At 34.4% G+C, this 25,119-nt stretch overlaps 1 protein-coding gene and 1 non-coding gene across 2 annotated transcripts in view; one reads left to right on the plus strand and one right to left on the minus strand.

Annotated features, from left to right (window-relative positions):
• Positions 1 to 25,119, minus strand: part of AGBL4 (AGBL carboxypeptidase 4) — a 1,274,144-nt gene that overhangs the window by 1,155,841 nt on the left and 93,184 nt on the right. The window contains exon 2 of the mRNA XM_065887781.1: positions 4,555 to 4,715. Coding sequence (XP_065743853.1) covers positions 4,555 to 4,715 — 161 coding nt within the window. The remainder of the gene's footprint in view (positions 1 to 4,554; positions 4,716 to 25,119) is intronic.
• On the plus strand, positions 15,052 to 15,124 carry TRNAE-CUC (transfer RNA glutamic acid (anticodon CUC)). The gene has a single exon. It is a non-coding gene; the product is annotated as a tRNA-Glu (tRNA).

The raw sequence follows: 25,119 nt of genomic DNA on the forward strand, positions 1-25,119 counted from the left end.
ATCTACCAAACACCACGGTAGGCTCTTTAGCTGCATTTTCCCATTTAATATGCACAATGCTCACATGAAATAGTATTATCATCTTTGCTTTACAGATGGAAAACTGAGGTGCCAAGAGATTAATTTAACCGATCAATGGTAAAACAGCTCGCAAGTATGACTCAGTATATAAACCCAAGTCTGTTTGAATCCATTGCCCTGTGATCTTTCTACCATGATATGTTGCCTCTGTTTACTGTCAAGTCTGGCCATAGCCAGGATGAAGTTTTACTGAGACTGAAATCTCCAGGATGGAGACTAAAGCAGCAGCAAACTCTTAGAATTTTTAAAGTCCAATTCAGACATGTCATATATAAAAGTGTGTGTGTGTGTGTGTGTGTGTGTGTGTGTATGTGTGTGTGTTTAAGCTACATTACTGTTTATAATAATGTGAGAAATATTTCATTGTTATAAAAAAAAACTTAAAAAAATTTCACATTATATACCTCAGAGGAAATTCTGTTGGCACACCCAGACAAAACAGGATTGATGAAATAAGAAAGAGTCAAAATGATAAATAGGTATGTTTTGTTGTCTCAGGTTGTTCCTGGAATGCAGTTAATTCCTTTATGACTAGAGGCCTGAAACACTGCATTATATTCAAAGTAAGAGAGAAAAATTAAACAATTTATTCTTAATGTATGAACTTCTGAGTTCATTAAACATTTCAAAATAAGAAATTAAAGAAAAAGCATCTCACTGACTGCTGATAGGACAGAAAAAATACTATAAATTGTCTGGCAGCAATTTAGAAATATGAATAAAGAGTTTTAAAAATATTAATATACTTTGCCCATCAATTTCCCTCAAGGAATTTATCCTAAGGAAGCAAAATGAAATCTGGGTAACACTTCATGCATAAAGATGTTTACTACAGTGTTATTTATAACAACCGATAATGGAAAATAATCTTTATGCCCAAGATTTAAAGAAATGGTCCAATAGGACATAGCTATTGTACAGCCATGTTTATGAGGTTTTTAATGACAGAAAATTCCTTGTGATACCATTTAGCTTCCTTATAAGTAAGATATAAAAATGTATATATGGTATAAATTTAATTATTCTCCAAAAATAAAATAGAAAATAAATAAGCCTAGAAGTAAATATGCCAAAAGTTAATAGTATTTGCTTCTAGGTAGTAAGATTATGGGTGTGTGTTTTGGGGGGTGGGGGCCATGTGCTTTTTCTCTGCTTCTAATAATTATCTATATTTTCCAAATTTTCTACAGTGAGCATTGGATACTTTTATAATCAGAAAGGGGAAAAAATTAACTCAAAGAGATAAAAAGATTATAAAGGAAAGAAAACAGTTTCAACAGTCCAGGAACATCATTTCATTTCTTCTTATTGGCTGAAGTTTTATCATATTTAAATAAAAAGATTTGCTTTCACATCATACGAGTGTTCTGCTGCATCAATAATAAATTTCCACATAAGAATATTTAATATAGGTTTTTCAGAGAGAAAATTACTTTTCAATAAAGATACCGCGATGTTTAGTTATCATAGATTCTTGCAAATGTACTATTGAACAACTACTTCAGGGGGTTAATATATCGGTCCTGGAATACAGCACCATATGTTCCAAGCTTTTATCACTTTCTAAAAACATAAGGAAGATAACCCAAAAGCTAGACCTGTTTATACAGTATATTTGATGCTTTGATTTTTAGTGGAGTCAGCCTTTGATGACTAATATTTCTTTTGCCCGCTAGTACCAAACCCAAAATAAGGCTCCTGACTAGATTACATTCATGAAGGTCTCATTTTAAAGGAAATTGGAGAGATGGAAAAAGATTACAGGAAGAGACATCATAAAAACAGGCCTCACAAGTCAAACTTAATAGTAAAACCATTCTTTTTCATATAGACAACCATGAAAACAAATATCCTGTGAGCTAGAGATATGTATTATATCTTCCCAGCAGATCTTTATGCCTTCTTGAGACAGATTTCCATAACTATATAATGTGATTACAGTTGAAGAAGCAATGGCCCACAGAAAGAGGCTGATAAAGCATCAGGCTCCAGGAAACCAGATAAACATGTTCATGATTTCTAATTGTAACAAGCGTAGGATAACACTGGATATGAAGCTAGAACTCAGACAGACCGAGCAAATATTGGTTCCTTCAACTTTAAAAATAAGTATCCATAAAACAGCACCAACTCTCTTATTAGAATAATAACTTGGAACATATTCATGTTACTTCCTTGATTGATAGAGAAGATTCAAAAGAGAATGTATGACTTTAACATGTAGTATGAAAATTATAACACCCTGGAAGAGACATTTTAAGCAACAAAATGAATATACCTGTAAGCAAACTAGAAGAGAAAAGAACAAGAAACTTTGAAATGTATGACCAACTTGTCCAAAAGACTATCCCAGGTGATATATATCACTTAAGAAACACATTTTCCTAACCCTCGAGTCATCCCACTGCTCTGCAACTCCCGCACCTGACCATAGGAGTTATATAAGGATAGTCTTTATGAGAGACTAACATGAAAGAAAAACTAGACTAGGAATTCAACATGGCCCAAAGTTAAAAAAAAAAAACACTTTAATGTCAGAGTTTCTGTTAGGTCTCTACTTATCAAAGGATATAAGAACAGACTCTGTTCCTTGAAAAGTAATCGGTCTCATTTCTTAGGAGTTAGTGGATTCCTGGTTACAGTAGGCAAGTTGAAAGGTATACATGTGCTGTGTATAAACAGGAAAAGAGTAGTCCCCTTTATGAATTTAGAAATCCTGGCAGATTATACTGCTTTAAAGAAAATGTTTCCTTTCCTTAATATGAATTGACTACACTGCCTCAGAATTACTGTTTGTTTTTCAGTGGTGTGTGTATGTGACAATTGTAAGTTACTGACATGAGACAGGCACACCAACAGAAGAATGAGGGGTTGTATGCTTACCTCATGGTAGCAGAGAGGTCTTCACAGGGAACCCAAACTTGGAGTGCCAAGATTCAGTCTTGTACATGTGGTTAAAGCCTCCTGTTGTGAGTTATACTCTCAAGAGTCAGTAACATAGACTTTGGAAAAAGCACTTTGAGGATCATTGATTGTCTTGCTGGAATAAGAGGGACAATCCTAGGGACAGGTGAAGCCCTGTAGGCAAAGTATAGGTTTCCCAAAGGTGGTTTCAGGGAAGGAATATTATTCTTACTATGAAAAACTGAAAAAGGAATTCCCTCATGGGAGAGTAAGTCAAACTAAGAAGCAAAGCAAGGAACTAAAGTTTGTCCTAGAGCAACAATCTGTGTGAGGTTTAACTTTTTTCCCACTGTTCTGAATTGCTATATCATATATAGCTAACCATGTTCAAAGTTCTCCCATATATTTAATTTCTTCTAGTTAGCCCTAAACGTCAGTAAACATTACATACACCCAGTCCTGTGTCAGTGGTGTAGAAAATTAAAAGAATCGGTAGTAAAGTGAAGTGGCTGTTCCTGAACCCCTCTTCTGCTGAAGCCAGCATGCCAGGAACAGCATTGTGTCAAGGACAAATGAGGGTCCCTAAATTCCAGACACTGACCACTGACTACCTAACACATGACTCAAGTTGCAGTTGAAAGAGACAGAGAGAAGCAAGCAACCAGGTGAAAGAGCAAGCAGAATAGATTGACTTGGGAAGGGAAATTAAACAAACTCCTCACTTTCTCCCAAATATGCTAGAAAAAAATGACCCTGAAGGAAGAAGGCAGATGTTAGATTATAGGGCTATGCTTCATCTGCTTAAAAGAATCCTATCACTATGTGTACAAATTTGTGCAAAGTCTTCCAGAATCAGCTGTCTGATAATGATAACTGATTTCTTAGGGTTAGATTTTTATTAATGTTTTTCAAAGCATATGTCATTAGTTCTCTCTATTTTCATCAATACTTTTATTCAAAACAGATTTGAACAGGATTATAAAAACATACACTGTTATGTTAGAAAATGTAGATGAAGTAATCGTGGTTAAAGATAGATTAATACTATCAGAATAACAGAAAAGTTAGTATACAAAAAAAAAAAGCAAAAAAGCTTTCCAGAGTCATTATATTGGGCTATAAAATTGGCTCAGAGTTTTCCAGCAGCCAAAGCAAAGGGAAAAAGTAGGAAGAGTTACAAGAATCATATTGTTTTTAAGATAGAAACACCTTGTTATATAGGAGAAGAAAAGCTTTTTCTGAAACTGAGTCCTGTGAAAAAAATAACATACAGAACAGCATTCTATAATAAACATAATAGCAAGTCACTTGCAATGGTTCCTTATAGTGTCCCCCAAGGAAGCCTAGCACATAACACTAATGCTTCCATCGGTAAAGAACACTTTGAGTTCTCAGATAATCTATTTGTTTTTTTCATAATCACCGTATAGCAAAAGTTAGCATATTATACCTGTTACTGTCTATCTCTTAGAATAAAATGATATCACTACACACATATACAAGAATATATTCCTAATATGGTCATTATTTTGATATTACTAAAATAACACAAAAGCATAATCTTCCTACCAAAACCACACTGAAGGTATCCACTATTTCTCTCACCTGTGATTCTTTCACGTTCTCAACAGTAAAGTTGAACCAGACTCGGAAGCGTGGATTACAGGTATCCGGCCTAATGAATAAATCATACTCAAACTCAGAGACCTGGTCCACCCGTCCAAGGTTACCTGTTAATAAAAATTAAGAGAGCTGGGTTTTAATACAAGTTCATGAAGCTCAATGATATATATATACATTTAAATATTATGAGCTCTGACAATGACATTTGTCATCATTCAGTACTTATAGGTTCATTTTTCACAATCTGCAGGGCTGCCAACTCTGAATGTAGTCCAGAAAGAGGAGGTTTTCAGCTAGCCTAGGCTGTGGTATAAGCAACTCTTCCTATCTTTATGACCTAGCAGATCTATTTGTGCTACAAGTATCTTTGACAGATCGAGATGCTGTATAGAGCATGTGGCAAGCCCCCGTAAACCAAGTAAGAATCACAACCAAACTTCAGTTTCCTAGTTAGAAAAACAAAGATGATAATACCTCATGTATTTTGTATTAAGCATTATGGTATACAAATTACCTCTAATATATTTGATCTTGTTTAATTCTCACAACACGGCTATGCAGTTTGTACTGTGTTTGGTGTATTTCCAAACTTCTATCAGAACATGTTAAAGAATATATAAAGCAGAGTAAGTTTTAAACAAAAATTAGGAGTAGTTGCTACATAGCAGTAATAATGGTAAAGTCGCAAACAACCATGAAATTAATTTCCATTTCCTCCACCAACAGAACAGGCATGTCAAAAATGTATTAACTTAGATGTGAGTCCCATTCTTTGTCTCTCCTCTCTCTGCCTGATATTCTAATGAGTGGTAAATTGCCCAAAATGTTAACAGTGGGATGCGATAAAAACAAAAGCTAAGAGTCTTGTGAATTCCCAAACCAGATAATCAACAACTAAAGAAGAGTAAACACAACTATAGAAAACAACAAAGCAATTGATTGAGAAGTCAGTATAGTATTGCACTTGAAGAGCACAGCAACATCCTACTTTTAACAGTAAGGTCCTTCTGTATAGCACAGGGAACTATATTCAATATCCTGGGATAAACCATAATGGAAAAGAATATAAAAAAGAATGTATATATGTATATAACTGAGTCACTCTGCTGTACAGCAGAAATTAACAGAACACTGTAAATCAACTATACTTCAATTAAAAAAAATTTTTTTAAATAATTCCATAAGTCATCCCCCCAAAATGAGCTCTAGCCTATCTTTCTCCAAAAGAACACTCAGAATTAAACTTTAACCTTATATCCACCAAAGTTTTTAATTATTTCTTTTACTAGTTCTACTGGCATGTCACTTGCTTTTCTGAGCAACAGTTGTAGTAGATGCAGTACTAGCCTGGGAATCATCAGACCTGAATTCGAGCTCAACTGACTCACTGTGCAACAATGGCCTCATTATTGTAATATTCTGCAATACTCTGCAATATTCTCATTTTGCAGATGAGAACTCTCAGGGCCTCATCTGCAAAATGAGAATATTGAGTTACCTAACTTCTAAGGTTCCTTTCAGCTGTAACATTCTTTGGCTGCCTGACTCTAGGATTGATCAGGCAGTGATCCAAGACAATAAGAGAATGCTTCCTTCAAAACCAAATCAATTAACCTTAGGGTGATTTTTGTCTGCTCTCATTAAAATGTGGGTGGAGAAACCAAACTTATTCCTCCTTCCAGAGCCAAAACGATCAGTTACCTCAAGTTAAGTACATAAATATTTTTAAAAATGCATTGATGGGAAAATACAAATAAGAGCTAATCAGGACAAAAAACTTTTAATTTTTCTAGTTTCAATTGTCTTCAGAATTTCCAAGGAGATTCTTCAATGAAATAGTCCTTTCAAATATTATCCTCCAAAAATATTTACTAAGCTTCTGTTGTAGAGGGCAAAACACTTATTACATGAGAGCACTAAACTTGAAATCAGAAGATCTAGACTCAAGTTTTTTCTCTGTCACTTACTGAGTGACCTTGGAAAATTCACTTAACCTCTGTCAACCTCTGCTTTTTCAACTATAAAGTAAGAATCATATAAATAGAAATATGAATATTTATCTCTAGGTTAATTAATATGAACATTAATTTTAACTAGTATATAACTGATATTAACACGAATTTTCAATAGAAAATTAACATTTTCTGAGCATTTCTACATGCCACATACTGTCCCAAATGCTAGGTATACTAACCTATTTAATTCTCACAACAACACCCACGTGGTAGAAACCATTACTATCCTCATTTTACATATGAAAAAAACAAGGGACGAAGATATAATATAACTTATCCAAAGCTATATAGCATGTAAGCAAGTATGAGTCAGCTGGAATTTGAATTCAAACAATATGTCTCTAGCCACTAGACAACAGCTTCTACTAAAAAAGCTGGTTGGAAGAATATAAAGATAATACACACTGAAGGTACAATATAAGTTATAATCCTTAATAAAAACTTACTATCCTTAAAACAACAAAAAGTGAAAAAAGCCACTATTTTCTTGACTTCTAAAAGTTCACGGTTGAAAAATTAAACATTAATGTACATTTCAACATTCAAAGGAAAGAAGATTTTTATTTTGTTTTTAATTCTGGACCACTATAAATGGATTCTGACTAATAATAACATGTCTTAAAATTGTTGCTATATATTGTGTCTAATAATAATGCACCATACGTGTCTTAAAATTTACAGTTTCAAAATTATTTCAGATCCTTTATATTACTAAAGCCTCACCATGACCCCATAATGAGTAAACTGAGACTCAGGAATGTTTAGTGCTTGCTTAAGTTCATGCTTTAAAGCACCACGGCGAGACCTTGAAACAAAGACTTCTTTTTTTTTTTTTTTTTTTGCGGTACGCAGGCCTCTCACTGTTGTGGCCTCTCCCGTTGCGGAGCGCAGGCTCTAGACGCGCAGGCTCAGCGGCCATGGCTCACGGGCACAGCCGCTCCGTGGCATGTGGGATCCTCCCAGACCGGGGCACGAACCCGTGTCCCCTGCATCAGCAGGTGGACTCTCAACCACTGCGCCACCAGGGAAGCCCGAAACAAAGACTTCTGACTCCATTGTGTTACACTTTGGAATATACCATACCTACAGCCAATTCATTTCTTCAGCCATTCAATCAGTTATTCATTCAAAAAGTACTATACTATGTACTATACAATAGAACAGATAGTAAGTCAAACAAAAAGGTCTTTGCTTTCACTAAGTTTACAGTTCCAAATAATAATAAGCATCTGGTCTTTGGTCTTCTGTAACTATTCTGTTGGCCTTCTTCACCATTCCTATGAGGAGTATTCTCTCTATGTGTATGCATAAAAATGCTTTCCTTGTATTACCAATAATATTTCAACAAAGTGCCAATTTATGATGTTCTGAAAACAGCTATTGAAATAAGCTGACCATGCCTCTATATCATCTGGTTCCCTTCCACTTATATGAAAGGAAAGAAAAAAAAGCAAATAAGAATTTAAAATATAGGACAAATACAAAAAAAAATTATATGTAGATTTTAAACAAAATATATCAATAAATGTGTTAAATATAAATGGACTAAATATTACAAACAGAGATAAAAATACTCTGGATAGAAAATCAACTATATATATTGCTTATAAAGACAAACTTTACATTTAAGAGTACAGAAAGACTGAAAATAAATGGTCCTTTCAACTATCATCAGCCAAAAATATTTACTGAGCCCTATGTTGTAGAGGGTACAATACTTATTAATTTAATGAAAAAGTTTTAACAGGAAAGCACTATCAAAAAAAAGCTAATGTAGCTATATTTATCTTAGACAAGGTAGGCTTTAAATCAAGAAATGTTACTAGAAATGAACAGAGATATTTCATGATGCAAAAAAGGTAAGTCCATCAACAAGATACAAAAATCTTGAAAGTATATACAACTAACAATAGATCTTCAAAATATATAAGTAACATTTGACAAAATAAAAGAAGATAGAGACAAATTTAGAAATATAGTGAGAAATTTTAACATACCAATACCACAAACTGAGAAAAACCAAGATAATATTCAGAAAGGATTTAGATAATTTGAAAATGTGATTTAAAAGGATATCTAGTTCTAATTACAGAACACTTTTCATTTGTAGAACTACAGAATATATATCCTTTTCAAAAGAACATGATACATTCACAAAATTGATCATATGTTGATCCATGAAGGAAGTCTCAACAAATTTCAAAGGAATTTATACTATATTGCATATGTTCTCTTATCCCAGTGATAGTATTTTAAACTAAATCATAATCAGTATATGTCAATCAAAATTTTTGGGATGTAGCTAAATCAATTCTAAGATGGAAATATATATGTACACATACACATAGATTGATTTTCATTGATTTACACATAATATAAAATGTACTCTGAAAATCAATTATCTAAGCTCTTATTATAAGAAGCTAAAAAGTGGGAATACATATTGAAACAACCACTAGGGAGAACAGTTTGGATGTTCCTTAAAAAACTAAAAATAGAACTACCATATGACGCAGCAATCCCACTCCTGGGCATATACCCAGAGAAAAACATAATTCAAGAAGACACATGCACCCGAACATTCACTGTAGCACTATTTATAATAGTCAGGACATGGAAGCAACCTAAATGTCCATCAACAGAGGAATGGATACAGAAGATGTGGTACATATATACAATGGAATATTACTCAGTCATAAAAGGAACAAAACTGGTAATATGCACAGACGTGGATGGACCTAGAGACTGTCATACAGAGTGAAGTAAGTCAGAAAGATATAAACAAATATCGTACATTAACGCATATATGTGGAATCTAGAAAAATGGTATAGATGATCTTATATGCAAAGCAGAAATAGAGACAGAGACGTAGTGATCAAATGTATGGATACCAAAGGGGAAAGGCTGGGGGATGGGATGAATTGGGAGATTGGGATTGACATATATACACTACTGATACTATGTATAAAATAGATAACTAATGAGAACCTACTGTATAGCACAGGAAACTCTACTCAATGCTCTGTGGTGACCTAAATGGGAAGGAAATCTAAAAGAGAGGGGATATATGTATACGTATACCTGATTCACTTTGATGTACAGCAGAAACTAACACAAAATTGTAAAGCAACTATACTCCAACAAAAAATTAATTTAAAAAAAGGAGAGAACGATGTAGAGAATCCCATTTAAAAGAAAGAAGAGCGATACTTTCAAACAAAAAAAGTGGAAGGAAATAAGACAGGTAAGAGGAGAAAATCATATAAATTTTTAAATGTACTCTGCAGAAAATTTAAAACATGAAGAGATAGTTTTTGAAAGACTTTTAATATGAACAGACTCCAGCAAGCTCATACAGAAAAAATAAAGAGTAAGAATACACATATAATAATATCAAAAATTAAGAGAGACTAGTACTACATGTCCTTTACAATCAGACAAGAAGAAAAAAAAGCAACAAACATATTGTAAACTATGTATGTCAATACACTTGAAAAATAGATGAAATGTATAATTTCTTATAAAAACACAGTTTATTGAAACTAAAATATGAAGCAATATAAAATGTGAATTATTCAATAACTACTAAATGGACCAGATCCTTAATTTTAAATGTTCCCACAAAAAGAATTCCAGTCCTAACGGTTTCACTTCTGAACATTAACAAAATAAAGAACAAATAGGTGATCGTCTCAAAAGCAGAAAAAGTATTTGATAGAAAAGCAACATCTCTACTTCTGGCTCAGACATGTTGAAGTAACTATAAAGAGACTAGCCCCACTGTCAAGAATTTTAAAGCTGGGAAAATATATTAAACAACTGTTTTCAGACATTAGGAAATAGACAACATGATACAGCGATCCATGAGAGAAGAGACACTCACAAGATGAGCTCCCACAATAGGACTGACTCTCCACCACGGAAAGACTTCCCAACTATGTCAGGAAACCAGACACCAACCAGACTAAAGAGGTCCCATGAGCTGTGTGTACAGAAATAAAATTTGACGCTGTTTAAGCAGCTGAAATCTGAGAGTAGGGCATTAGAAAGGAGAAAACTATACAAGATGGTGGTAGTGAGGGGGTAACCCAGAAAACTCTAGGATCATTTCTTGTAAGTCTGTGGCTGAGGGCTAGACAGCACATGCACAGGGTGAAACTACATTAGATTTATCAAAGAGAACTTACTTCAGTGTTGAAAGAAAATCAGAGATACAGTAAGTTCCCTACATATGAATGACTTACATTCCAAGAGCGCATTTGTAAGTCCAATTTGTTTGTAAGTCCAACAAAGTTAGCCTAGGTATCCAACTAATACAATTGGCTATATAGTACTGTACTGTAATAAGTTTATAATACTTTTCACACAAATAATGCATAAATAAACACCAAAAACAAAGAAAACATTTTTAATCTTAGAATACAGTACCTTGAAAAGTACAGTAGTACAGTACAACAGCTTGCATACCGGGGCTGGCATCAAGTGAAACAGGCAAGGAGAGTTACTGACTGGAGGAGAGGGAGGAGGTGGGAGATGGTAGAGCTGAAGGGTTTCAGCAATAGGAGACGGAGGGCAAGCTGCAATTTCACTCACATCTGACATTGATGGCACTGGTTCCGGTTCCTCACTGGATTCAATTCTATCTACTCTCTTCAAAAAATGATCCAGTGATATACGGATAGTAGCTCTTTTTTTCTCATCATAGATGACATGGTATCATTGGATTGCATTCTGAACGGCTGCTGCAACCTTCCTGTACCATTCTAGGTTTGGGTCCTGTGCCTCAAAAACTAACAGTGCCCCCTTAAATAAAGAAAATCCCCTTACCATTTCCTGAGTCACGAATCTCTTCAGTTCTTCAGTTACTTCTTCCTCTTGTCTCTCTTTGTCCTTTCTCCGGGCCTCCAATTCCATCAAGTCTTCACTAGTAAACTCCTCATGTTGCACAGCAAGGAGTTTAATGAAGTCGTCCTCTTGAAGATCTAGCTCCAGCTTCTTGCTGAGGGTCACTAAGTTGCTGAAGACCTCTTTGGACTCCTTATCCACCTTCTCAAGTCCACAAAAATCATGAACAACCTGCAGGCTAAGGTTTTTCCAAACCCCATTCATGGTGACAGCCATAACCTCACACCAAGCAAAGTCAATGTTTTTCATGGCCTTGTAGATGTTATAGTCCTTCCAAAACTGTTGCAAGGTTGTTCCAGATTCATCACTTGCCTTTACTGCCTGACAAAAAGTGTGACGTAAATAACATTTCTTGAAAGTCGCTATAACTCCCTGGTCCATAGGTTGGAGCGACGTCGTATTCGGTGGCAAATGCACTACTTTGACATTGGGATGAAAGTCATCCATGAATGGGGGCTGGCCCAGAGCATTGTCAAGCAGCAAAAGAATGTTGAATGGGATGTCCTACTCCAAGCAATATTTCTGTACCTCTGGGATAAAGTGGTGGAAAAACCAGTCCTGGAAAATGGCCTGTGTAACCCAGGCTTTGGGGCTACTCTTCCACACAACAGGAAGAGAGCCTTTGGCTATGTTTTTAAGGGCTCTTGGGTTCTCTGAAAGATAAACTAAGAGAGGTTTTAGCTTCATATCACCAGAAGCATTGCCACTAAACAAAAGAGTTAGCCTATTCTTTGCTGCTTTATAGCCTGGCATCAAATTTTCCTCCTTACTGATGTAGCTTCAGTCTCACATCCTCTTCCAGTACAGTCCTGTCTCATCCACATTAAAAACCCACTCGGGTAAATGTGTTCTTTCATCAATAATTTCTTGAAGCATTTCAGGAAATTCCTGGGCAGCTACCATATCTGCACTCGCTGCCTTGCCACTTACTTTTACATTGTGAAGGTTAGCACTAACCTTGAACCAATGAAACCAGCCATGGCTGGCACTAAAAAATGCGCCCTCTGATTCTTTACCGTATTTCTTTTTCAAGTCTTCATAAAGGCTTTTAGCTTTCTCTTGAATCAGCATTAAGCTGAGTGGGACCCAATGCTGATGCTGATCCTGCATTCACACACTGAGAAGTTTCTCCATCTCTTCCATCATTTTTCTATGCTTCCTCAATATTATTGTTGACATCAGCAGCACAGCAGACTTCACATGTTCCATAATCTTGTCCTTGTTCTTTAGAATTGTGCCGATGGTTGAATGATTCATGTTACAAGAATGAGCAATGTCTATCATCTTTTTGCTTTGCTCTACTCTCTCAATAAGTTTCACTTCTGTTTCCATCGTTACCACTTGGTGCTTCTTACCGGTACCAGCTACATCACTGCTACTTTTATGCTTGCTTCCAGACACCCTGGACTTGAAGTAAAGATACTGTACTACTGTACTCTACACAGTACTGTAAAGTACACAAAAGCACAACCACTTGTAGAGGATGCAAGCATGTGACACGTACACTAGACACATGAACTAACTTACATGACTGGACATGTGAACGCATGCTCACAACTTTGAAGGGTCACAACTTGAAGGTTTGTATGTAGGGGACTAACTGTACTAGAGATGAAGCAATGCTGGGTAAGACGGTGTTGGGAGCCCAGTACAGCTAAAGTGGAAGAACTTCTAACACCTCATACATAATAGTCAATTGAGATACCAGAAGGGACATACCTTAGAAATAAGAACCATGTCCTAAAGAAAGAACTATTTTATATTTTCCCTGAAAACAAAGCTCTGATAAAACCTTCATGTGTGAGAAAGCTTGGACCCAAGTTAGAGTAGTTCAGAAATACCTAGGGCGTCTGACAAATCTATCTCAATAAAATTTAAAACCATGCCTACAGAAGTTTAAGGTAATCAGCCTTGAAATGATCAGTAATTGAACTGACTTCTATAATAAACACCAATTTGCTTCAGAAGAGGATAACAGAATCCATTCTCTAAAAGGTATCACAATCTAAAGTTACTAGATACTTTAATTAATTAATTAGCTAATTAATTAATTTTAATCCTTAATCAAAGGAGTGGATAGAAGCAATTAATACAAATCCACAGTGAGATTCAGATGTACTATTTATCAGACAAAGACATTTTAAATTGGCTGTTATACTCAAAGAACAAAAAGAAAACATGTTATAGGAATTAAAGAAAATTATAATTTTCATGTGTGAACGGATAGGAAATTTCATCAGAAAATGAAAACTTTTTTAAAAGATCAAATAAATATTATATAACTAAAAAGTACAGTAACTAAAATGAAAAACTAACTTGATGGGCTTAACACCAAATTAGAGACAGAAAAGAGTCAGTGAATTTGAAGATGGATCAATTTTAAAGTAATATAATCTGAAGAACACAAAAAAGAAATGGAAGAAAAATAAACAGAGCCCCAGAATAAGCCAAAAATTTCCCAAATGTAATAAAAAATATAATGAATTAGGTATCTTAGAATCTCAGAAAACCTCATACAGGATAAATAAAAAGAAAAAATAACAAGGAATGTGTGAGTTAGTATATAAACGGATATTCTCCATTTCATTACTTGAGCATTGGAGTTCTTAGGCCAAAGATTAAATCAGTTTTTTTTAAAAAGTTCCTGGGAATTCCCTGGCGGTCCAATCGTTAGGACTCCACGTTTTCACTGCTGTGGGCCTGTGTTCGATCCCTGGTCAGGAAACTAAGATCCTACAAGCCGTGCTGTGGGGCCAAAAAATAAAATAAAATAATTTTCCTGTTTCATTTTCTGTTACCAGATTCAAAATATGAGAACAGGATTGAGGAGACCCAAAAGAATGTGTACCTCAAGACCTAGGCTGAAATGCACAAGGACATTTTTAGAAAGCAGGTGAGTAAAGGGACTTATGAAAACTCAGAAGAACCTACATACTGTTTTGTTTTGTTTCAATTTTTTAAATTGAGGTTTAGTTGACGTATAATATTAAGAGCTTACAGACTGTTGATGATACTAGGTAATTTCCTGTGTAGGAAAAAAATTATCTGCTTTAAAATTTATATTGGAAATATCTCATTGAAAGCATTAAGATTTCTCTACATGTTGTCAGGGAGTGGCCTAAACATAATGAGTGTTCTAATAATGAACGTTATCTGTGGGTGCTTATATAAAGTTGATAATCACCTTAACATAAAGGAAAAAGGAAGATGAAGAAAAGATTATTCAAACAAGAATGGTATTAGCTGGCAAGTACAGCATTTAAAGGAGAAGTGTACTTACCTGAAAACTGGAACACTTAACAGCTGATAACTATCCTTCAGAGTTCTTCATGGCCTCTGTTCTGACATAAATCATCTGTGAACATGCTTCAGACATCACAAGACAACCTTTTCAGGGTCTTATGCATTCATAGTAAGATGAGTTTCTAGACAATTTATCATGATGTAAGACCTTGGATTTTGATGTTCTTGTACAAATGAGTAAATCACTAAAGTTCAATTTAAAGAGTCCATTGAGGGAGTTCCCTGGTGGTCCAGTGGTTAGGACTCTGCACTCTCACTGCTGTGGGCCCAGATTCAATCCCTGGTCAGGGAACTAAGATCCCACAGGCCATGCAATGCAGTCAGTAAATAAATAGTCCACTGAGTTTTACCCACATTTAATTCAATCAGATTCTCTTGTTTAAAAATTAAATGACTGGCATTGTTTTTAATTATCCTGACAGTGTATAACATAATGTCCCCTTTTCCAGGGATTCTTGATAAAACTCTGTATGTATTACAAGATACATGGGACGTCCATGTTGGTCCAGCAGTTAAGACTCTGTGCTCCCAATGCAGGGAACCTGGGTTCGGGGAACTAAATCCTGCATGCCACAACTAAGAGCCCACATGCCGCAATTAAAGTTCCTGCATGCCACAACTAAAGATCCCCCACACTGCAACAAAGATCCCACACGTGGCAACGAAAATCCCACATGCCACAACTAAGACCCGATGCAGCCCAAATAAAAATATTTTTAAAAAAACCAAGAAACAGCGATTATTGAGTCTTCCATGGTGCCACAGCTACCCAATATGGAGGCAATCATGAGAAATTAAAGTCCTTAGAAGGAGAAGGGAAAAGAAGTTCACTCATGGTGAACTTCTTTGTTCCTCATGATGTGTAAACATTTTATTATCAGAAAATCCACCCATATCTAGTGCTTGTGGGATTACATGCTCAGCTTAGAATATTCATTAGTAAGGGGAGAGGTAAATACAAATTTTAATTTTAAAATTTTCTGATAGTAATTATACTTTGTACCTCTAGTAAATATGAATAAATATTGAGTTTTGTATATTTTCATTTATTGAAAATGTAGGAGTTTTTTTATTTGGGTCTCATTCTTTTTGTAATTAAAGAGAGGAACAGGGCTTCCCTGGTGGCACAGTGGTTAAGAATCTGCCTGCCAATGCAGGGGACACCGGTTCAAGCCCTGGCCCGGGAAGATCCCACATGCCATGGAGCAACTAATACCATGCGCCACAACTACTGAGCCTACGTGCCACAACTACTGAAGCCCGCAGGCCTAGAGCCCACGCTCCACAATAAGAGAAGCCACTGCAATAAGAAGCCCACACACCACAATGAGGAGTAGCCCCCACTCGCCAAAACCAGAGAAAGCCCGCCCACAGCAACGAAGACCCAAAACAGCCAAAAATAAAAATAAAATAAATAAATTTATTGTAAAAAAAGAGAGGAACAAGCCATCTATTAAAGCAGCAAATGCCCCAAAACCAAAAAAGCAAGAAAGAAAGAAAAAAATACCTCAACCTAGGCACATAATCGTCAAACTGATAAAAAATACATATAAATAAAAAAGCTTGAAAGCAACCAGAAAAAAAGCCATAATACATACAGAAGGACAACAATAAGAATGTCCATTGACTTCTTTTCAAAAATAATGGAGAGTAAATGACATTTCTAAAGTGATGAAAGAACAAAACTTGCAACCCATAATTCAATATTGAATAAAATATCCTTAAAAATAAGGGTAAAATAGGGGCTTCCCTGGTGGCGCAGTGGTTGAGAGTCCCCCTGCTGATGCAGCGGACACGGGTTTGTGCCCTGGTCCGGGAAGATCCCACATGCCGTGGAGCGGCTGGGCCCGTGAGCCATGTCCGCTGAGCCTGCACGTCTGGAGCCTGTGCTCCGCAACGGGAGAGGCCACAACAGTGAGAGGCCTGTGTACCACAAAAAAAAAAAAAAAAAGGTAAAATAAAACATTCCCAGATAAATAAATTAAAGTTGACAGAATTTATTGCCAGCAGATCTTCACTACATGAAAAGCTAAAAGATGCAAAAATATATTAGATGGGATTCATATCTATAAGAACATATAAACAACACTAAAATAGTGAATAAGCATGTAAATATAATAAACTATTTTTGTCTCAAAAGTTTCTTAAAGGCTAGTAACTAAAGTTTTTTTTTTTTAATGACACCTTAAGGGAGGTTTGCAAAGTATGTAGAAGGAAAATATATGACAACAACAGCAGCAAGAATTGGGATGTGCAAATAGAATTAAACTGATGCGAGGTTAGTAGAATGTAGAAAGAATAAGTTTTGAGTTAAAAAAAGGTAGTAATTACAAAGTACACAGTGTGAAGTGTTAAGGGTGAAATGGGAAAATATTGACTCTGAAATGGCTTGATGAGTTATCAAGCTATGGAAAGACACAGAAGAAAATTAAATGCATGTTAATAATCAAAAGAAGCCAATATGAAAATGCTACATACATACTGTGTGATTCCAACCATATGACACTCTGAGAAAAGGTAAAGTATGGAGACAATAACAAGATCAAATGTTAGGGGATGGAGAGATTAATAGGCAGTAGAGGATTTTTAGGGCAGTGAAAATTGTCTGTATGACTACAATGATGAATACTTGTAGTTACATATTTATACAAACCAATAGAAAGTGCAATACTAAGGGTGAACCCTAATGGACTTTGGGTTGATTATGATGTGTCAAGTGGTTCATCAATTGTAACAGATATACCACTCAGGTGGGGGACATTGATAATGGGGGAGCCTATGCATGTGTGGGGACTGCATTATTTGAGAAAGCTCTGTACATTCCTCTCAATTTTGCTGTGACCTAAAAGTACTCTAAACAAATTTTTAACAAAAAATTTTTAAAGAATTTGGTAAGTTATAACTGCATATTTTTAGTTCTAGAGAAACCATTAAAGTAAATATAAAATAATGTTACTAAGAATGCAATACAGAAGATATATAACACTAAACAAAAATTTTATTATCCCAAATGAAGGCAGTAAAAGAACAACAGAGTAACAAGAAACAGAAGAGGCAGTAAGAAAATGAATACCAAGATATTTCATTTAAGTATAACATATCAATAATTACACTAAAATAGAACAAATATATAAATAAACATTCCAGTGAAAAGCAGACATTGCTAGATTGGAATAAAAAGCCAGATCCAAAAGACAAAAAAAATCTGAAATTAAAATAATTTTTAATTTTTCCTTCTTCCACCTATGAAAAAGGAGTGATCCATATTTAGACATAATCAAACTGTCAAAAGTCAAAGACGAAAAAACTCTTGAACACAGCAACAAACATCATAGCAACTCATTATGTTCAAGGAATCCTCAGTAAGATTAACAGCTGAGTTCTCATCAGAAACATGGAAGTCAGAAAGCAGAGGGATAACATATTCAAAGTGCTGAAAGAAAATATTTGATAGGCAGCAGAAATACTCTTCAAAAATGAAGAGACATTAAGACATTAGCAGATAATCATACCTGCCCTACAAGAAAAACTAAAGGATGGCCTTCTAGTAGAAATGAAAGAACATTAGAAAATAACTGAAATCCACATGAAGAAATAAAGAGCACCAGTAAATGTAACTAGATAGGTAAATATAAAAGACAGTATATAGGGCTTCCCTGGTGGTGCAGTGGTTGAGGGTCCGCCTGCCGATGCAGGGGACACAGGTTCATGTCCCAGCCTGGGAAGATCCCACATGCCGCAGAGCGGCTGGGCCTGTGAGCCATGGCTGCTGAACCTACACATCCAGAGCCTGTGCTCCGCAGCAGGAGAGGCCACAGCAGTGAGAGGCCCATGTACCACACACACAAAAAAAAGACAGTATAAACATATTTTATGTTTGTAGATATTTTTTTCTACTACATATAGAAGACAACCACACAAAGCAGTAATTATAAATCTGCATGGAGTGTACATAATGTATTCAGATGTAATTTGTAGGACAATAAATATATATGTATATTATTGAAATTAATTCAAACTAGACTGCTATCAATTAAATTATATTCATTGCAATCCCTAGGACAACCATTAAGAAAAGAAAAATTAGAGATATGGGAACATATGTATATATATGGCTGATTCACTTTGTTATAAAGCAGAAACTAACACACCATTGTAAAGCAATTATACTCCAATAAAGATGTAAAAAATAAGAAAAGAAAAATTAAAATACAGTAAAATCAGTAAGAAGGGAATTAAATAGTACACTAGATAATACTTATCTAACACAATATAAGGCAGTTATGGAGGAATAAATAGGGAGGGAGGCATAAACCACTTAAAGGCAATAGCAAAATGATCTTAGCTTATCAGTAATTACAATAAATGTAAGTGGATTAAACACTCCAATTAAAAGGCAGTATATGTCAGAATGAATTTTTTTTTTCGTGAGCCAACCATATGCTGTCTACAAGAGATGTATTTGAGATACAAACACACAAATAGATTTAAAGTAGAAGGAAGGAAAATAATATACCAAACAAAGCAAAACTGAGCTGGAATGCCTATATACACTAATATCAGAAAAATTGACTTTAAGACAAAAATTATTAGTACACACAAAGAAGGATATTTTATAATGTAGAAAGGGCAATTCATTAAGAAGATATAGCAATTACAAATATAAATACACCTAACAAGAGTGTCCCAAAACAAATAACACAGAAACAGTCAGAATTAAAGGGACAAATACACAAGACAACAATAATAGCTGAAAACTTCAATATCCAACTTTATATAATGAATAGAAACAACTAGAACAACTGGAATATCAACAAGGAAATATAAGAATTGAGCAACACTAAAACAGCTAGATATATAGAACATTCTACTCAACAGTAAAATATACATTCTCCTCACATTTACAGGTATATTTTTCAGAAAAGACTAAAACGTAGAGCATAAAACAAGTCTCAATAAATTTAACATGAAGGAAATCATGGAAAGTATTCTCTCCAAACAAAATAGAAGGAAATTAGAAATCAATAACAGAAGGAAATTTAAGGAATTCAAAAACATGTAGAAATTAAACAACACTTTCCTCAATATCCAAGAGGGTGAAAGAGGAAATCAGAAAGGAATTTATAAAATACCTTAGCATGAATGTAAACAAAACTACTATCTATCAAAAGCTAAGGATGCATAGTAAGCAGTACTTATGCAGAAATATATAGCTGGCTATGCTTATATTAAAGAAAGAAACATCTTAAAGACATAATGTAATCTGCTTATATTTCACCTTTTGAAGCTTAAAAATAAAGCAAACTAAACCTAAAGAAGGCAGAATAAAGGAAATAATAAAGGATGGAAGTAAACGAATAATAGAAAAACAGTAGAGAAAATCAATAAAAACAAAAATTGTTGTTTTATGTGATCAATAAAATAGACGAATCTTTATATTGTTTAAGAAAAAAAGAGGACAGTAAATGCATAAAATCAGGAATTAAATAGAGGATATACTATGACCAATTGTATGCTAACAAATTAGATAACCTAGACGATATGAGGAAAATTGTGAGAAGACACAAACAAAACTGACTAAAGAAGAAACACTAATATCTGTATAGACCTAAACAAAAATACTGATATAATAATCAAAAAACTTATCACCAGGAAATATCCAAGTGCAGATGTCTTCACTGGTAAATTCTACTAAACTTTTAAAGGAAAGTTAACACCAATACTTAACAAGCTCTTCCCCAAAAATGAAGAAGAGAGAACACTTCCAAACTCATTCCTTGAGGCCAGGATGGTCTTGATACTAAAATCAAAGACATCACATAAAAACTACACATCAATACCCTTTATGAATATTGACCCCCAAATCCTCAATGAAACACTAGCAAACCAAATCCAGCAATATACAAAAATGACTGTAAACCACAAGTGGGATTTAATGTTGAAATTCAATGAAATTCAAATGTTGGTTCAAGATATGAAAATCAATTAGTGCAATATACCACATTACTAGAATAAAGGACAAAAATCACATGATCATCTCAATAGATGCAGAAAAAGCACTTCACAAAATTTGATACTTTTCATGAGAAAAAAACACTGGAAGACAAATGAACAGAAAGGAATTTTTAAAAATCCCACAACTAATTACCACTGTTAATGGTGCAAGGCTGAAAGCTTTTCACCCTAAGATCTGGGGTAGGATAAGCATGTTTGCTCTCACCATTTCTGTTCAACATTGTAGTAGATATTCTAGCAAGGGCAAGTAGGCAAGAAAAAGAAAAAAAAAAAGCATTCATATTTGAAAAGGAGAGGTAAAATTATATCTACTTGCTAATGATACAATCTTTTATATAGAAAATCCTAAGGAATGCACATACAAAAAACAATTTAAGCTAAAAAATTTTTTCAGCAACAGTGTAGGATACAAGTCATACAAAAATTAAATGTATATCTATGCAGGAGCATTGAATAAGCTCAAAATGAGATTTAAAAAACAATTCCATTTATAATAGGATCACAAAACGTAAAATACTTAGTATAAATTTAACAAAAAGTGTTAAATAAACAAAGAATGCAAGGTTGTTTTAACATTTGAAAATCAAGCAATGTAATTCACCCTTTCAACAATCAAAAGGAGAATAACCAATTGTTATTTCAATAGATACAGAAAAAAACATTTGACAAAATCCAACATGCATTCATGTTAAAAAACAACTTTTCTCAAACTAAGAATAGTTGGAAATGTCCTGAAACTGATAAGTGACATGCAATTAAAAAACAAACAAAAAAAATCACTTATAGCTAATAGCACACTTAATGGCGTAAGATTTTATTGCTTCTCCTTGAGATCAAGAATAAGAAAAGGATGTCCACTTTCACTACGTCTATTCAACATCATTATGAAGCACCAAACTCTTGCAATAATGCAAGAAAATGAAAGACATAAAAACTACAAAAGAAGAAATAAAAGTGTCCTTACTTACAGAAGATAACGTTTACATAGAAAATCTCAGAAAATCTACGAGACAACTACTTAGAAACAAATTTAGCAAGGTCACAGGATACAAAGTGAATATAAATACAAAATCAATTGTACCAGCAGCAAACAATTGTACTACCAGCAGGCAAATGTAAAATAAAAATTTGAGAATCCCATTCACAGTAACACTACAACCACAAACACCTAGAAATTAACCACAGATGTCCAGGTCTTCTACACTAAAAATTACAAAATATTGCTGAAAGAATTTGAAGAATACCTAAATAAGTGGAAATATATGGCATATGTTCATGGATGAAAGACTAAAATTTGTTAAGATGGCATTTCTCACAAATTGATGTATATAAATTCAATATAATGACATTCAAATCCCAGGAGTCTTTTTGTAGAAATTGACTAATTACTCTAGTTGTATTAGAAAATTCAAAGAACCTAGTATAATCAAAGCAATTTAATACAGAAAAAAGAGCAAAAACTGCTAAAAAGTTACAGTAATCAAGACAGCTTGCTATTTCAAAAAGATAGATACATAGATCAATGAGACAGATTATAGAGTCCAGAAATAGACCTACACATATATGAGCAATTGACTTGCAAGGCAATTCAATGAGGAAATGAAAGTCTTTTCAAAAAATGGTGCTGAAAATAAGTATCAACTCTTACTTAAAATCATATATAAAAATTAACTCAAAATGGATCATAGATCTAAATGTAAAACCTAAAATTAAAAAACTTGTAGAAGAAAACAGGAGAAAAATTTTGTGGTCTTTGATTAGTAAAAATTTCTTATATAGAACACCAAAAACATAAAATATTAAAGAAAAAAATGATAAATTGGATTAAAAGGTACTTTTGTTTTTTGAAAGACACAATTAAGATATGTAAAGAGAAGCCACAGACTGGGAGAAGATATTTGACACCTCCACAAAGAACTCGTATCCAGAATATACAAAGATCAATACCTGATATAAAGTATAAATTTAAATAATTCTACCTTCCTATTCTTAAAATTCAAGAACCTCAGAACAATCACTCCTCTTAAAATATTGTATCTTTCTCCCTAGTTGTTTTGAAGAACTTCTCTTTATCTATAGTATTCTGCAATTTCACTGTAACATATTGGGGAGAAAGATTTCAAGGATATATTTTTACTTATTTTTCAGGAGTTGTACTTACAATATGAAAGATTCATGTCTTTCGTAAGTCATTATTTTCAATATTGCTTCTATGTGATTTTCTTCTGGAATTCCTCATCTTAATATGACAACTTCTCTTCTATATATTTCATCTCTATACCTCTCTGTGCTCCTCAGTTCTGGCTTCTACTTCATTAATCTCTCTTCAGTGGTATCTAATTAGATATTTAACCCAACTTCAGAGTTTTTAATGTCAATGATTATATATATTTCACTTTCAGATGTTCTATTTGGTTCTTTTATAAACAAGTATAACCTCTTTTTATGATATGTTCTCTTTAGTTTATGATTCTTCCCTTTATGGCTTTAATCATTTTAAACAAATGTGCTTATACCTCCTCTTTGGAAGTCCTTGGAGTTTAATCCTAGTATTTGTTGAGATTCCTATCTTCCATCCACTACATTGTTTCCTAGTGTGTTTTAAAATTTTTGTTTTTAAACTCACCTACATTGGAGCTTTGTCTGTAAGAATATCTGTAAGATCCTTCTGGGAGGGCATGATCCTTCTGGGTTTTTGAAGTTTTGCATTTGTTTCTTCCAGGCACTCCTGGAATATATCTAGCCTCTAACTACTTTTTACATTAAATTTTTATTTAAGGATAATGGCATTGCATCAAGAAACATGTGGAAATTTTAAATGCAAAAAATGGTATAAAGCCACTGGTACAAATTTTAGGGAAGACTGTCTATTCTGTTTTTTTTTTTTTTTTTTTTTTTTTTTTTGCGGTACGCGGGTCTCTCACTGTTATGGCCTCTCCAATTGCGGAGCACAGGCTCTGGACGCACAGGCTCACTGGCCATGTTTTGCAGGCCCAGCCGCTCCACAGCATGTGGGATCCTCCCAGACCGGGGCATGAACCCATGTCCCCTGCATCGGCAGGCAGACTCTCAACCATCAGGGAAGCCCTATCCTGTTCTTATGTATTGAAAAGATCATAATCCTAAGGTTGACAGACATAAACTTGAATCATAGCTCTGCCACATAGTAATTTTAAGGCTTTGGGCAAATCTCCAGCATGCTCTAGACCTCAGTTTTCTTGTCTGTCAAAAGGAGATAAAAAAGATTTTATTCATACTATTCATATAAAGATTAAATGAGATCATGTATATACCTAGTCAGTGCTTGAGCCCAAAATTATTGGAGTCATCCTTGAGTCTTAATTTCATACTGAATAACTAATCTATTAAGGAATCCTTTCAGGATCATAAGAGACTACCACAAGCAACTATATGCCAATAAAATGGACAACATAGAAGAAATGGACAAATTCTTAGAAAGGTACAACCTTCCAAGACAGAACTAAGAAAATATAGAAAATATGAACAGACCAACAAGTACTGAAATTGAAACTGTGATTTAAAATCTTCCAACAAACAAAAGTCCAGGACCAGATGGCTTCACAGGAGAATTCTATCATTTAGAGAAGAGTTAACATCTATCCTTCTGAAGCTCTACCAAAAAACTGCAGAGGAAGCAACACTCCCAAGCTCATTTAACAAGGCCACCATCACCCTGATCCCAAAACTAGACAAAGATATCACACACAAAAAAAAGAAAAGAAAATTACAGGCCAATATCACTGATGAACGTAGACACAAAATCCCTCAACGAAATACTAGCAAACAGAATCCAACAGCCCATTAAAAAGATCAAACACTGTAATCAAGTGGGATTTATCTCAGGGATGCAAGGATTCTTCAATACATGCAAATAAACCAATGTGATACACCACATTAACAATCCGAAGAATAAAAACCATATGATCATCTCAATAGATGCAGAAAAAACTTCTGACAAAATTCAACACAGATTTATGATAAAAACTCACCAGAAAGTGGGCTAAGAGGGAATCCACCTCAATGTAATAATGGCCACATACGACAAACCCATAGCGAATATCATTCTCAATGGTGAAAAACGGAAAGCATTTCCTCGAAGACCACAAACAAGACAAGGATATCTTCTCTTGCCACTTTTATTCAACAGAGTTTGGAGAGTCCTAGCCACAGCAATAAGAGAAGAAAAAGAAATAAAAGGAATCCAAACTGGAAAAGAAGAAGTAAAACTGTTACTGTTTGCAGATGACATGA

The sequence above is a fragment of the Phocoena phocoena genome, chromosome 1 (genome assembly GCF_963924675.1).
Source record: "Phocoena phocoena chromosome 1, mPhoPho1.1, whole genome shotgun sequence".
Classification (NCBI taxonomy): domain Eukaryota; kingdom Metazoa; phylum Chordata; class Mammalia; order Artiodactyla; family Phocoenidae; genus Phocoena; species Phocoena phocoena.